The sequence below is a fragment of the Acyrthosiphon pisum genome, chromosome A2, assembly GCF_005508785.2.
Source record: "Acyrthosiphon pisum isolate AL4f chromosome A2, pea_aphid_22Mar2018_4r6ur, whole genome shotgun sequence".
Classification (NCBI taxonomy): Eukaryota; Metazoa; Arthropoda; class Insecta; order Hemiptera; family Aphididae; genus Acyrthosiphon; species Acyrthosiphon pisum.
Window position 1 is genome coordinate 22,664,473 of NC_042495.1, and position 15,973 is coordinate 22,680,445.

General features: G+C 28.4%; 2 protein-coding genes and 1 pseudogene across 2 annotated transcripts; all 3 read right to left on the reverse strand.

Annotated features, from left to right (window-relative positions):
• Positions 1-1,355: 1,355 nt before the first annotated feature.
• Positions 1,356-6,228, reverse strand: LOC100167677 (mothers against decapentaplegic homolog 4-like). The gene is made up of 13 exons (XM_016805194.2): positions 5,954-6,228; positions 5,132-5,274; positions 4,901-5,005; positions 4,487-4,661; positions 4,164-4,427; positions 3,857-3,982; positions 2,859-2,921; positions 2,657-2,791; positions 2,336-2,576; positions 2,092-2,260; positions 1,867-2,005; positions 1,657-1,787; positions 1,356-1,562 (listed from the first exon to the last, which is right to left on the reverse strand). The coding sequence occupies exons 1-13, from the start codon at positions 6,060-6,062 to the stop codon at positions 1,488-1,490; spliced, it is 1,875 nt and encodes a 624-aa protein (XP_016660683.2). The 5' UTR covers positions 6,063-6,228; the 3' UTR covers positions 1,356-1,487.
• LOC115034202 lies at positions 2,662-4,662 on the reverse strand. Its single transcript, XM_029490211.1, has 4 exons — positions 4,487-4,662; positions 4,164-4,427; positions 3,857-3,982; positions 2,662-2,921 (listed from the first exon to the last, which is right to left on the reverse strand). The coding sequence occupies exons 2-4, from the start codon at positions 4,330-4,332 to the stop codon at positions 2,839-2,841; spliced, it is 378 nt and encodes a 125-aa protein (XP_029346071.1). The 5' UTR covers positions 4,333-4,427; positions 4,487-4,662; the 3' UTR covers positions 2,662-2,838.
• A 3,886-nt stretch (positions 6,229-10,114) lies between the features above and the next one.
• Positions 10,115-15,590, reverse strand: LOC100165650 (annotated as a pseudogene).
• Between the last annotated feature and the right edge of the window lie 383 nt (positions 15,591-15,973).

Sequence of the window (15,973 nt, forward strand, 5' to 3'; positions counted from 1 at the left end):
AATTAAATAGGGAACCTACCTAATAAACTATTTATTTTCTGAAATATAATTATATGTAGGTACATAAACAATCTTAAGATTAGAGCTGTTTTTGAGTTGGTTTAATATACCTTAAGAGTATAATAATATTTAATTGTGAGGACTATTTTTTTTATTATAATATTTGGCTAGAATTCTAAACGTATAGTGTTTATAATACGCGATCTGGACGCTAAGAAGAACTATCGTACACTAACAAATTCAACAAAATCAAGAAAATTAATAATTCGATTGTGTAACCACAAAATACAATTTATGCCAAGCCTTTAATCATAACTACTTATTTTAGTATGTTTTGTTTTTTCCAGGTGATGTGTGTTAAAGTGCGTCGAACACTGATTGAATATAATATTATCGAAAAATATTAATTAATATACCTATTTTAATTAAAAACGTATCTCCGGGTCAACCGTGTACAGACGACACCAGATGGGTAAAAATATAAAAACGAATTATTCAACAGTGAATCATAATAACGACGCCCGATTATAATATATTAGTACCTAAAAGGTGTCTATTTACACAGTGAAATGTTGTATAACGGAATTGTTACTGACAGAAATCCTGTCCGTTTAAAATCTGATCTTAAAGTAATTATAGTTCGTTTTAAGAGGATGCTACACAGATATTATTTTGTAGTCTCTATCTTACACGTGCGTAACATAGCAAATTAGCGCTCAGCAGATCACGTTAGTTAAAAATTAGAGTGAATCAGCCTATTATGAAACTTGATGGTAAGAACATTATCCTATGTTTGTATGTGGGTTTTTTTACAATAACTCAGTTTTTAACTGAGTTATGAGCATTTTTGATTTACGCTATATCATATAATGCTAACTTGCTAACAAATTGAACTATTGTAGTACTCGTGTACCTGTGTAGCGTTCTCTTAACCGGAGATTGTAAGAGGTGGCTATCCATATAATGTTAACAGTAACTGTCGGTTTATGTTAATTTGTTGAATTTTTTTAAGTCATAAAAATGTTTAAATATAAAAACTACTGGTTTCTATAAATCTAACCATCAACATAGGATTGAAAATTTATATGCAAGTATAAAATGTGTTTATATTTGCTTTTTAGTAAAATAAAATAAATTAAAATAAAAAAAACAAGGACTCAAAATCAAATTGTATGTAAATAAATATAATATAGACACAGCTCATAATAATGGAAACCTGTTCATTTTCACTTAAGGTAAATGTTTATTGTAACCTTAAAGATTTATGAAATTGAAAAATATTTAGGACTTGTTTGATTATAAACAGTTATTGTGTTAAAAAAATAAATATAATATTGTATACACAAAAAACTAAAGTATTTTTACCAAGGCTTTTAGTAGTATAACATTGTTATGTTTGATAAACAACAAAACATGAACAATTAACAATTTTTTTTAAACATAACTTGTTAGGCACTACTTATGAACATTTTGAGTTTCTAGTTAAGTCAAGCTTTTGATGAATCTATTTGCATTGAGTGTAACACTTCATCCAAAAGTTGTAATGCTCGATGTAAATGAACCTTATAATAATTGTAAATTCAAATTAGAGTTGTGTGTTATATTATTATTAATTGTTGACACTAAATTTAATATAATCGTTTTGGAAGTACATACTTCTATCCAGCATGGAGTCTCTTTAATGCTACTTCGTGGATAGTTGGGACCCCAACCTTTTACAAAACTCAATCTTAATATGCACAATCTTGTTAAATCGTCTACTCCGATACCTGCTGCAGCATTCAACCCTTTAACAAAAGTTTAAAAATATAATTATAAATTCTATGATATGCTGTAATATATTTAGTGAATTACAGAAACACATACTTATAACTGGATCAATACCATCCACAATTTGAGATCCTGCTAGGTGCCCTGCAACTGCTGCCGCTTGTGCAGCAGCTGCGTTTTTAGCTGTTTCTGCTTGTAGACACATTTGCTTATAACACTGCCTAAGATCAAAAACCTAAATAATTTAAAACATGTATCATATCAATAAAAACAAAAACAAAAATGTATTATACTTCAATTATCGAAATATACTTAACATACTTTAATGTATGCACGAGGATAAATTTTATGGACTGCATCTCCTGGTGCTCGGCCAGCTTCTCTATCTAAATAATATGACTGCACAAAAACTGATTGATTACTCAGACATTTTAACCAAACATCTCCTTCTCCAATCAGATCTAATTGAATACCTTTCCCAATATGCAATCTGTAATGACCATTATTTATTAATGTTGTAAATATCAAGCTTACACTATTAACTAATGTTGTTACTTATTTTTACCTAACTCTTTCACTTTGTTCTGTCCTTTGAACATTACAGATGGCACCCAAACAAAATCGATTACCTCCTGAGGGATCAACATAACCATCAACAGTGACATGAGGGCAAGTAGATGTAACCTTAAACATTTCTCCTACTTGAGTATCAAATTCAAAGTAAGCAATTAAACACCAATATTCAGGAGCTGGCTGAGATGATAATAAACCATTCAGTCCCATTTCTCCAGTCCCAGACTCCCCCCCTAGAAAAATAATATAATTACATTCAAGAGGTATTTAAATATAATATAACTGTAAAAGTGTAGATATTCAATTTACTCACAAAATATTGGATGTGGTGGTTGCATGGAATGTGTATAAGTAAGTGTGCATTGTACTGGTCGTTTATCTGTTGTTGTACCAGGCATCAGGGTGATAGGTTCTCGATAATGATGAGGTGTTATTGTTTGACTAGGTACTGTATGTGAAATAAAAATATTACTCAGTTTATTGAAAATAATTTTATTAAAAGATAATATAATTACATAAATTGTCTTTCTTTTTTCCTTGGAACATACTGGGATTTTGTAATGGCATGTATTTTGGTCCTATAGCATAAACAATTATAAATTAGTTATAAGATTAGCAAAAATTATTAATTAACTTATCTACCCCTTACTAGTCACAAAAGTGTTTGACATTACTAATATGTATAGTTTAATTGTCATATATTTTCTATATAATGTAGAAATATTTATATATATATTCAAGAGCTTTATGTTATACATTTGAACTATTTTTTAATAATATTTAGTATTTAACATAAACTACAAAAACATGTTGACTAAATAATAATACAATACATTCAACAGGATGAATTAGAAAATATGATTTAAAACCCTTAAGAAAAATTAGTTTTGAAAACGTTGTACTGACTATCCTTATACTTAATGAAGATGTGACAAACAATATTAATTGACTAAAAACAAAAATTACAAAGAAAAAATGCAGCTAATATAAATATATAGTACGTTTCTTAACAAATTATTAAAATAAATATATTTTGAATATTACTAATAAATTAGTTATAACAGATAAAATCTCAAAAAAAAAAAAATTAAAAAATACCAGAAATAATTAAATAAAGGAAAATTGTACTAGTATACAATTTGTCATTGTGAACATCAATAATTGTTAAATAATTGTTGAGAAATTCCCCTATTTTTTGGCTTTACTATTAAATCAATTTATAAAATCTGTATTAACTGATGACATGGCACTTAAGCTTAAAACATAAATAATCATATAACATCAGCAGTTACATCATTGAAAATTATATCAATAAATATTTGATAGTAAACTCAAGATAATGTAAATGATAAATTGACAATTTTATATTATGGCCATAATTAATACATAATCAGCTATCTTTCATAAATTAATTTTCATAAATATTAATTGTTATTTTATAATATTATATCATATTACCTATACAAGGGAATTTCAGAACCTAAGTTAATATACTATTTGTTAAATAACTTACTATTGGGTGGTGCATGTGATGGTGTACTCGGGATCCAATTGTCACATGGTTCAGTCTTAACTCGTACTTGAGAATTTATACCAATTTGATGCTGCTGTAGTGTGGGCCGAAACAAACAAACATCTCCTATAAATAATTATATTCTACTAATAACTGTAATAAAATGCAAAACTATAGTAAAATTCTTAAACATAAAATAATTCATCTCAAATCTAATTAATTGGATATATAGAAAATATTAACCTATCATTACCATATGCAGTTAGTATTTTAAGAATTGAAATATATTTTCATAGTTAATTCTTACTAGCAGCTTGAGAGATGGTTGATTGTTGAGAAACATCAGTGGCTGGAATTTTGTGGTGACATAAAAGAGGTAAGTGATGTTGTATACTCATAGGCGGGCTGTTTCCAGGTACATCACTGTTCATATTGGAACTGCTAACTTGACTAGAACAAGTTGGCAAGGAAGACATTCCTTCCCCGCCAGCTTTATACTCATCTTTTTGGCTAATTATTCGGCCAGAACCATTAGTAGATGTACCACTTTGTAGCGTTAGACCACTTAAATCTAAATAGTTATTACACTTAATAAATAATCATAATAATATAAGTAAATAATTAATTTACCTATGCCTGGTGATACAACACGGTCATAATGATACGGATTAACACACACAGAATCGCATTTTAAATCAAAAGCATATTGGCAATACTTTAAGTGCTTGAGCTCATTTTTATGTAGATCTGGCCATCGCCAGATTCTTGCATATATAACATGCGGAAAAACTTTACGCCCAGCTATCTATAACAGAATACAATTTAAATTATAAATAATAATAGCTATTTATGCGCCTAATGGGTAACTAATTAATGTTTGAGATATTTCGAGAGATATTTAATTATTAAAATAATAATTAGAATCTGAATATAAAATTTAAAAAAAAATAAACAACAAATAACTATTCAATAAAATGTACAAGTTAACTTAATTTTTTAATTGTCAAATTTTTAGATATGAAAAATTAAAACATAATCACTCACCTGTAACCGTCCATCTAATGTTCTTTGTATTGTAACACATTTACTTGGATTCGATCCATTTGTAGTTATAACTAGAATAAGACTATCTAATTCATCTCTTTTTCCCTAAATAATTAGTAAACATTCATTATTTATTAGCACAATTATAGGAATGTATTGAATTGAATATATAATATATAAATATATAAGGTAATAGGGAAATTTAATTTTAATTGTCCATTCAATAGTTACCTTTAACTTTTTAACCAGTGACTCAATCGCTCGTTTGGCAAATGCTTCTTTTTCCCATCCCTGTCGATAGCACATCAAACTTTGTACTATTCTCAAACAGGCATCAGCTGACGTCGGTGTACTGGTTTGTTGCATTTCTCTGGCTTAAATTCAGAAAATAAATTAGGTACTATGATGAAGAAATACAACGGCTCCGGAGTGTGCAACAGTTAAATTCATAAAAAAAAAAACATTCCTTTTGAAATATGTTTTATCCTAGGTTTGCGATAGAAAAATGAAAATGAAAACAACAAAACAACATTAAAGGAGCTGCAGACACTTTGTCACAGTTGGTGTGCGGTCGAATAACTCCGCAGGGGACTTAATAATATTATTATAATTTATGCCGATAAATACCTATTTGTATCTTTAATATTGTTATTCGTTTGCATTTATACATTTGAATTTAAATGTTCATAGGTTAAATATTTTGTATAATTTTGTAAATATATATGTTGACCCACGATCCGGCAAACTATTGTTTTTCCAACAGATCGGTGATCACAGACCCGTTCTCCGCGACAAGGCTTATAGATAATATTATATTATTAGAAATCAGACTATTGACCAACATGGCTGGATGATTGCTAGTACGTATCAGGCCACCACACGACGCGATTGTGCACACATAAATCCTCGATCCTGTGTCCCCCCAGGCCAGGCATACAGGTACATTGTACTTCTATCAAGTATTCTAGTAGAACACCGAAGTCGTTTACGCCGATGATCACCACCCCAAACAGAGCGGACTAGACAAATATTATTGTAGACAATATAACGTACTTGGTTGAGGAGCTGGCGAGTTTTGTATTTGTGTTGGTCCAGGAGCTTGTACATACTGTTGTGCTTGCGACATCATGTGAGCGTCCGTTTCCATTCGAAAGTTTTCCATGTTAACCACGGAATTTAATGAAAACACCAAAGAAATATTAGACAACTACCGATGGCCAAGAATTCACGAGTGTAAAATTAACAATAGATAACAGCGTTGAATTTAAAATGATAAGAAAACCATGAGATCCAAACGTCTACCAAACGTCGTTTGTATTGGTCGAGGAGTTTGTGCATACTGCTGTGCTACCGGCATCAATAGTGAGAGTCCGTTTCCATTCGACAGTTTCCCACATTAACCACGGAATTCAATGAAAACAACAGCGAAATACTACCGACGGCCAAAAATTCACGAGTGTAAAATTAACAATAGATAAAAGCGTTGAATTTAAAATGATAAGAAAACCATGAGATCCAAACGTCTACCAAACGTCGTTTGTATTGGACGAGGAGTTCGTGCATACTGCTGTGCTAGCGGCATCAAGTGAGAGTCCGTTTCCATTCGACAGTTTCACACATTAACCACGGAATTTAAATAATTTAATGAAAACAACAGTGAAATACTACCGACGTCCAAGAATTCACGAGTGTAAAATTAACAATAGATAACAGCGTTGAATTTAAAATGATAAGAAAACCATGAGATCCAAACGTCTACCAAACATCATTTGTATTGGTCGAGGAGTTCGTGCATACTGCTGTGCTAGCGGCAGGGTTCGCAGTTTTAAACATTTTGTTTAAAAACATTTGTTTTAAACAATTGAAATTAAACATTGTGTGTTTAAAACAAAATGTTTAAAATATGTTTTTTTATGTTATATGTTTAAAAATGTTTTTTATAAATTCTTCTAAAACTTAAAAAAAAAATAGGTACCACATGTTATTATTTAAATTATTTTTGTAGTAAGTAATAGCTAACTAATTATATTAATTATATTAAATTGTAATTCAAATTTATTTTTGTTCTATTGATAATTTAACAGTCCAATTTATATATTATTATTACAGTTTTATTTAAATGGTTAATACAAATTACCAAATTATTTATTCATTTTAAAAATGCATTCACCTATAGTATATTAGTATATTATTATATAGAAGCATAGGCATATACCATACCAATAGTGAAATAAATTACATTTCATAGGATATATTTTTAAGTAAATCAATAATCACATTATTGACTGTTTTGCTATTATGAAAACCATAACACAGTAGCTACTACATATTGATTGAAAAAAATCATACAACTTATATTAATTACTTAATACTTTCTGAAATACTATAATACAATATTTGATTTATTTCAGTCTTCTTTAATTTCTTTATTAAGTCTTTTAGTCTTGACAAGATTATAAACAGGTAGAAACATAACAAATAACAATTTTTAACAAAAAGCAAAACAATACAATAGATTTTTAACTTAAGTAATAAACTAATAACTTATAAGTCTAACAAAATTTAAAAAAATTTATAATAATAGCACCTTTTGTCAGATAACAATAACAATTTAAAAAAAAAAATCTTTAACTCTTTATGTAATAAGTTAAAAAAAAAATAATAATAACTTTTGTCAAATAAATATAACAATTTTAAAAAATAACCTTTAAGTTAAAAGTTTAAAAAAATAATAATAACTTTTGTCAGATAGTACATAGACACATAGTTAGTGGCATCAAGTGAGAGTCCGTTTCCATTCGACAGCTTCCCACATTAACCACGGAATTTAATGAAAACAACAGTGAAATACTACCGATCGCCAAGAATTCACGAGTGTAAAATTAACAATAGATAAAAGCGTTGAATTTAAAATGATAAGAGAACCATGAGATCCAAACGGCTGACGTCTAGTGTCTAGTAGACATTGTCTACACGTCTTTAGGCAGGTATATAGCATTGACCTATGATAATATTCGAAGCTGTAGTCTTGTAAGATAATTACAAGTGTCTGTGTACGCGACAAGGAGTCGAAATAATGGTTCGATTTTCAACTTCAGTATCTTTTCAGGTTGGACGGTCAATCTAGTTGGTTCTTGGGGAAGTCATAATTTAAAACCAATCTCACCATATTTTTAACCAAACATAAAAATAATTTATGGAGGACGTCCTCCTTCTCTGGTGTCATCTGGGCAATGCTAAATAGCTACTCTAAACATCATATCTCTGCTGGGCGCAATTTACTACATATTATTATAAGTGTGTACCTACCTACCTGAAATGTATTGGGCGCAATTATTATTTACGTTTGTCCAATACAACAGATACCGTGATTAGAACAGCACATGCCCTAGCGCCGTGCTCGAATGAGGCCACGTCTTAACGTACCATGAGCATGATAACATGAAACATTGATAATATACTGCGGTGCAAACATTATATTATATTATAAATTATAGATTGAATATCTTCAATGTATCTTGCGAATAATGCATCTATATCCTATAGCCCTAGTCGCGTTGTAGAAATAGTATAATATACGAGCAGTGAAGCGAGTTATCGGTCGCCGCCGACAGATTTATGCAATAGCCACTCTTGCAGGGCTGTACTAAAGAGGTTGTTCGAGGGGAGGGAGGGGCAATAGCTTTCCCTGGCTTATGTTAGGGGTCTAAAATATTTTTACGATGATAATAAAGTAAAAACGATGTTTTGTAATATTGGTTCCCAATCTACAACTGCGGGATATTATTTTTTGGGCGAAGAGAAAGATTGTTTTGTTTAAATAATATCTTTTTGTCTAGGTAAATACTAAATTGGATAGCTCAAATCCTATAATTACCTTATGGCTTGTACCATATATAGCCATATAGGAATATGCTATAGAAATACTATCTTTATTATTTTATAACAAAAAAGCCAATAGGTATCCAAATACTTAAGTCAACAAAAGAGCGCTGTTACATCGATTTATTATGAGAACAATCTACATTATATTTTATAATTTATAAAATAGAAGCACGTTTTTTATTTTATGTAAATAGTAACTGGAAAAGTAGGTAGGTTACTACAGTTATGTCTAATCAATTGGCCTAGCCTCAGGGAGGGTTTAAATCTTTTAATTTTTTTAATTTTTTTTTTTCAATAATTGTAAATAAAATTGTATTTGTTGGGTAAAAATGCGTGAAAATTTAATACAGGGCTCCTGATATATTTTTACAATAACAGTTGAAAAATATTAAAAATATAGTCTTAATTTTTTTTTAATGAGCATTTAAATTTCAATTTTTGACAACATTTATCAAATTTAAAATTTAATAATGATTTTGTAGTTAAAAATGCATAAAATGTTTAAATTTTATAGCTTAGGATTGAAAATTTAAAACAAGGTTCCACGTAAATAGGTTATATATAAATTACTTTATTCACAATAATATCATCAAATACACCTACTTAGTAATATTGGTGTCTGACCGTCTTCGCTCAGAATCGTTTTTCATATACTATAGTACTTAATCATTGAATTTAAATTTAACACCATACAGTGACCCACTTATAACCTACTGTACAGCAGAGCGACACCCATTTTCCCACCATTTTTATAATCAATATCTTGTTATAGATTACTGAATACTGAGCCTGAAATTTGAATAATAACTCGTGAGAGGCCCAGGATCTTTTTATGTTTATATGATATCTTTAGTGAAATAGAAATAACACAAGTAGATGATATCTTGATTTTCAAAAATATCTAAAGATGCCAAAAAAAATGATTTATTTTAAATCCTTCTATTTATTTTTATTGATGATGAATAAACAAAATACTTAAAACTGCTTTAAAATTTAATTTTAAAATTACATAACCCTGATTCCTAATTTAATAGTTATACTGTTATTTGTATTTTTGCATAAATATTTCTATACAGTTGAAAATATATAAACAGAATAATATATAATATGGCATATGCTGAGTACGTACAACAGAGTATGATTTTGGCTATGAAATTATTTTAAAAATATGAACAATTTTGTGGTGAAATTACAATTGTATTGATTTTAATTCTTGCTTGTTACAAATAAAAATACATTTATGTGTAAAAAAAACTGAAAATAATATAACACCTATTAAGTTTTAAAAATTATTTATAATATTAAATAATTTTCAATTGTACTGTTTAATTATATATCTGGTGAAGCCGAGCCGGAACTGGAACCTGATCCGCTTCTGAAAATAAAAAAAAATATTGTTACAAAATTAGTAAGTTATTAAATATTATGTCTTAAAATCACAGATGGGTAAGTTAATAAAAATATGAAATTAAATAATTAACTGTGGAAAGTTTAGTTAATTCAAATAAATTGCCAAAAATAAGTTCAATCAAATAAGTTAAGTTTAAAACAAAATATTTAACTAGATAAGTTTAAAGTTGAGATTGAAAATACTCTTAACATAACTCAGTTAAAAAGCTATATATTTTTTTAAATTTGAAATATTCTTCAGTCATAAACTACCCTAGTGATTTGATTTACATAAGCATTTATTAAGACGTTTAAATAAACAGTTTAACACAGTGGAAAATTTGATTATTATAATATACTAGCTGATCCCGTGCACTTCGTTACCCATTAAAAATACCAATGCTATATTATGAATAATATGTTTTATTTTTATAATATAATGGTTACATTAACAACAATTTCAAACCAATGCAACCAATAATAATTATTATTATAGCTTTGAAACCCACAGCAACCATTAAATATAGATAGATAATCAGAAAAATAATGAACAAAATGTAAAAATAATTATCGAATCATTATTGTCTAGTTGGTGCCGTATGACACCAAAAGAAAATTAACTTAACTGCAGGACAATGAGAATCAACTTTAAAAAATTAAGTTACAACAATAACAATTTAACTGAACAAGCTAATAAGTAAAAAACCAAAATAATTAACTAGATAAGTTAAAAAGTTAAAAAAAAATTAACTTTTTAACAAGTAAATGTTCACATTTGTTTAATATTATTCAACACACTACTATAAAGTTACACAAATCCAGATTTTAATAGGGAATAATTTGTTATTTATAGAATATAATATGTTCAAACTTGAATTATTTTTACATTTTTAACAATTCCAGTTTACGATGCATGTCATGCTCATCCTTCTTATGAGGTTCTGCCACATGGTACTGGATTCGAGACAATAAAACTTTACACTGACTAGCTTCAATATCAGCCCGACTAATATCATAACTCTTATGATCACTCTTATGGACAAACAAATATTGGAAATATCTAAAAAAAAAACAATACAATTATAAAACTTATAAACCAATAATATTAAAATACTTATGTGATAATTCAACTTCATTAACAGCTTTCAGTATATTTCTCAAGTTTGATTTATCATCTTCCAGTATTTGAGTTGCTAGTTTTTGTAGGACAAAAGCAATATTGTAAATTATAACTGTATCCTGAGGAGCAACTCTTCGAGCCTAACATAAAATAAAAATTTTATGTAAACTGCATTAGCTTATATAACAAATTATTATGTTCACCCACTTTCAAGAACACAGTTTTTGCTTATTTGAACTTTCCTTCTCTGAAGTATGCATGCCCAAGATATTGTAGTATTTCAACATTGAATATTATCATGTTTAGAAAACTTCTTCATACAGTTTTTATACTATAACATATTTACATATTACATGAATATGAAGTCACATTTAATATTTGACTTTTAATCTGGAAAATGTCTACATACCATTTTAATAGCATTAATATACTGTTTTTGTTCAATGCATATAATATTATGTGCAATATTCAACAAAACATAACAAAAATCAGTAGTAGCTTCTAATACTTGAGCAAATATATCTCTTGCCTCATTTGTACAACGCTTATGTGCAATAACACAACCTTAATAAACAAATTTATAGTTACAAAGTTATTTTTAGTAGAACTGTTATACATATTGGTTCATAATAGTACGTTCTTATCATTGAGCATTGACTTTAAATTCTATAAAGAAAAATCTTCTCAAAAAATTTATTTGAGAATAATTTGGCAATAAATGTAAGGTCATAAACAAATTTAAAATTATATCTTTTGACTTTTACTAACAAAATACTGCATGCTTTCGGAGGTGTGCTTGGGAATTTTTAATTTGGGGGGGGGGGGGGGGTTGTTATAACTAATAGTACATTTAAATAAATTGTGGTGGTAATACCAAAGACACAATACAGTGATTTAACGGACAAAGAGGAAGGATATTTAACCCCTAACTCCCCGACCACTATAGTGACAGCATTTTGTAATGATAATATTATAATAACATTATACTAATATTATTCGTGATTATAACGCTATAATAATATTTTTAAACAACAAATTGCAGTCTGGGATAGACATGCCACTGCAAGTTTGTCAGATTTTTTTATTTAAAATTTATATTAGTAAATGTAATATGAACATTAATTTTCCTTAGTCAAAAAATCTTTGAATAATAATTTGACTAATTTGTATTATTATAAAATAATGACATAAAATACTAATTATTTTAAAATTTAACACCATGTATAAAGTTAAATAATATTTCTATGTCTCATTACACCATAGCCTAAATAAAACTCAATAAAATCCTAGTTACTACCCTAATTACACTTATAATCACTAACTAATTCCATTAGCTGCTCATATGTTCTTTGAATCATTTTTTAATACATTTGTAAAAAGCTGTAATGCTAAATCTTTATGTATTTTTTTCTGGTCCTTATTTTTCATTGGTTGATATAGAGTTTGTAAGTAAATATTTCCCAGAGAAATTAATGAATAAGAATCATTTGATATCGAAGGGTTCTTAAGACAATCAAAGTATTTGAATTTTATGTAAACTTTATTTAAACATACCTTCAACACACGTTCAAATTTGGTTTTCGCAGGACCCCATTCCATTTTTGCTAATTGTAAGTTTCCAAGTAGTAACCAGGCATTAAGATGTCCATTGTCTATACCCAATACTTCTTTAAACTAATTAGAAGCATCATTAATTTGGTTACGAGCTATACAACCCAAACGTAAATAACCTGGAAATTAGTAGATTACCTACAATACCAATCATAGCATAAAAGTGAATCAAATAATTTGTATACAATCAATATAAAAAGGATTCTCCTTATGAATGTCTTTGTAAATTGTTTCTACCTTCTGGAACTGGTATTGATCTTCATAAATCCTTGCCAAATTGTACCTACATAGTTGTAACAATATTAGAGTTATAACGCTGTAGGTCAGCTTCAGTCATTTTCTTTGACAAACTCAAAGATTCTTCGAGTTGAGAACGAGCTTCATTCATATTATCAAGCCTTTAGTTAGAAATAATTAATTACATTTTTATATTTATAATTTGTTTGATTTGACATAAATTCATACTTATAGTTTGATGCAGCCACATTATTAAGTATTTCAGGTAGAATTTAATTATTAGCCCTGTTACGTATTAAACTCATAGCTTTATCATATACAGGTAATGATTTTTGTAAATTTGATTGTTCTAATATTTGAGCTAAACTTATCCAAGTTTCTGCATCATCTGGAAAATGTTCTGTTACCTAAGATCATAAAATAGTAATTAAAGTTTTAAATTTGTTTTCATTTTTAAATTACATACTCTTTTTAAATATATTTTTGCATTATCTCGTTTCTGTTGATTATTTGAAGCAGCATACAATGAACCAACCAATTTTATAATTTCATAATTTCCTGGATCAGCTTTAAGCACTTTTTCATAACACTGAATCGCCTAAATAAATTTGAAAAAAAAAATACATTTAAATAAATATTGACATAAAGGAAAAAGTTTATGAATAAGTATTACATTTTCCTTATCACCTTTATAAATATACATTTTACCAAGGTGATAATGTGGGAGTACAAATGTAACCGGTGCAAGCTGGGTTGCTTGATAGAAATATTGAAATGCTTGGTCATACTTGTTCTAAAAGTTGTATCATATTAAATTTATATGTATAAAACAGTAGGTACCTATTACTAAAAAGAAAACCCGTATTACCTGTACATGAAAAACTCGAGCCATATGATAACAAATTGCATCTCTCTTAGCGAGATGAGCTGTTACTTATAATTATTATTATTATTATTATTAAACGATTCATTCAAAGCACGACTAAACAAATTATCCTACACATTTAGAAAACATTTGGATAATATTTAGATAAAAGATACTAATTATAACCACATTCTTACCGTATCGCGCATAATCGATTGATCTACTAATGAATAACGTTGTTTGGTCTTGGTAAAAAGTTCACGGCGTGTATCTTTATTTTTTTATCGATTAGCTGTGTCCGCATAGCATCCTGCTAACATATCTAGAGCTATCATTTGATCCTCTTTGCTATCTTTATATTGTACATTTGCAAATACACGTGATGACTCCAACAACCTATACAACCTAACCAATGCATCTGAATTGCCTTTTTTGTGATACTCCAACTAAAATTTGTAATAAAAATAATATAATTCTATACTTATCTTCAAATCAGGTAAGTTATTAAAAAAAACATACAGCTAAATTGACCCATATTATGTAGATTTGATTTTTCAGACTTTAAAATGTCAAGTAATTTATTATACTCTGGCAAGTATTGTCTATTTGTATTTCTACAACCTAAAAAAAAGAAAATTTTAAATTAAAATATTTATTAAGAATCTTACAGCAATATAATAATACTAAATAATATGGAGCATGTAAACAGAAAATAAAACAATTATTTTTTTATAATTATATATAGGTAGTAATAAGGTATGATAGGTGGTAATACATCATATTATATTATTATGTGTAACATAATTTATAAACTTTATAATTTTTGAAAAACATACATTTATCTTCAAGAATACTACAGTAGTAGACTACTCCCTACTTTATCAATTATTATTATCAATCTTGAAAATAAAATCCAATAAAATCATTAATTGATTCTGATTAAACCAAATAACTAAACTATTTCTTATACCTAATATATATTATATTATTAACTTTCAAGTTAATCGATTATCACTTGAGGTGATTGAATTACTAGACACTGCTAAACGGTTTTCGTATTTTACATACGAAAAAGCACCAGAAAAGCGATGGCACATATTCACCGCATGCGGATTTCGACTTTACTTTATTTTGTTTACATACACAAAAGCACCGTGCATACTCCGAGAGACCGTATCATTCAATTTCCGACTTTCATGGGCCATGCGAGATTTTTAGGTACTGACACTCAAACTCAACTTTGAAACATTCCCATCTTCGAAATGAGATCGCCAAGCATTAAGAGGACGTAACACTGGTATATGTTGTCTCCGTCTTACCAGTGAGTAACATAGCAAATGTACGCTCAGCAGTACACTTGTAGCTTCGTTAGTTAGAATGAACTGACCTATTATGAAACTAGATGGTACGAACATTATCTGTGTTTGTAAGTTGGTTTTTTACGATAGTTCAGTTTTTAAGCGAGTTATGAGCATTTTTAATTTACGGTAAGTATATTATATACGTATAACTTGCTAAAAAATTTAACTATTGTAAATAACCAACATTCAAACACAGATAACATTCTTACCATCTAGTTTCATAATAGGTCAATACACTCTAATTTTTAAACTAAAGAAGCTACGCGTGTTCTGCTGAGCGTAAATTTGCTATGTTACGCACTCGTAAGACGGAGACAACAAATACCAGAGTTACGTCCTCTTAAGAGGACGATACATTTGTTGTCTCCGTCTTACACACGCATGACACAGCAAATTGTCGTTCACTAGTATCAATAGCGTGCTGTTGGTTTTGATATTAGAGTGATTTGACCTATTACACATTTTTTAGATAATAACATTATCTGTGCTTAATCGTTGCCGATATTTCGAAATTTTCATTTTCGAGCAAGATATGGGTATGTAAAATATCAAAAAATAAAAATGCTAATATCTCGCTTGAAAATTTAAATATCGAATAAAAGCCA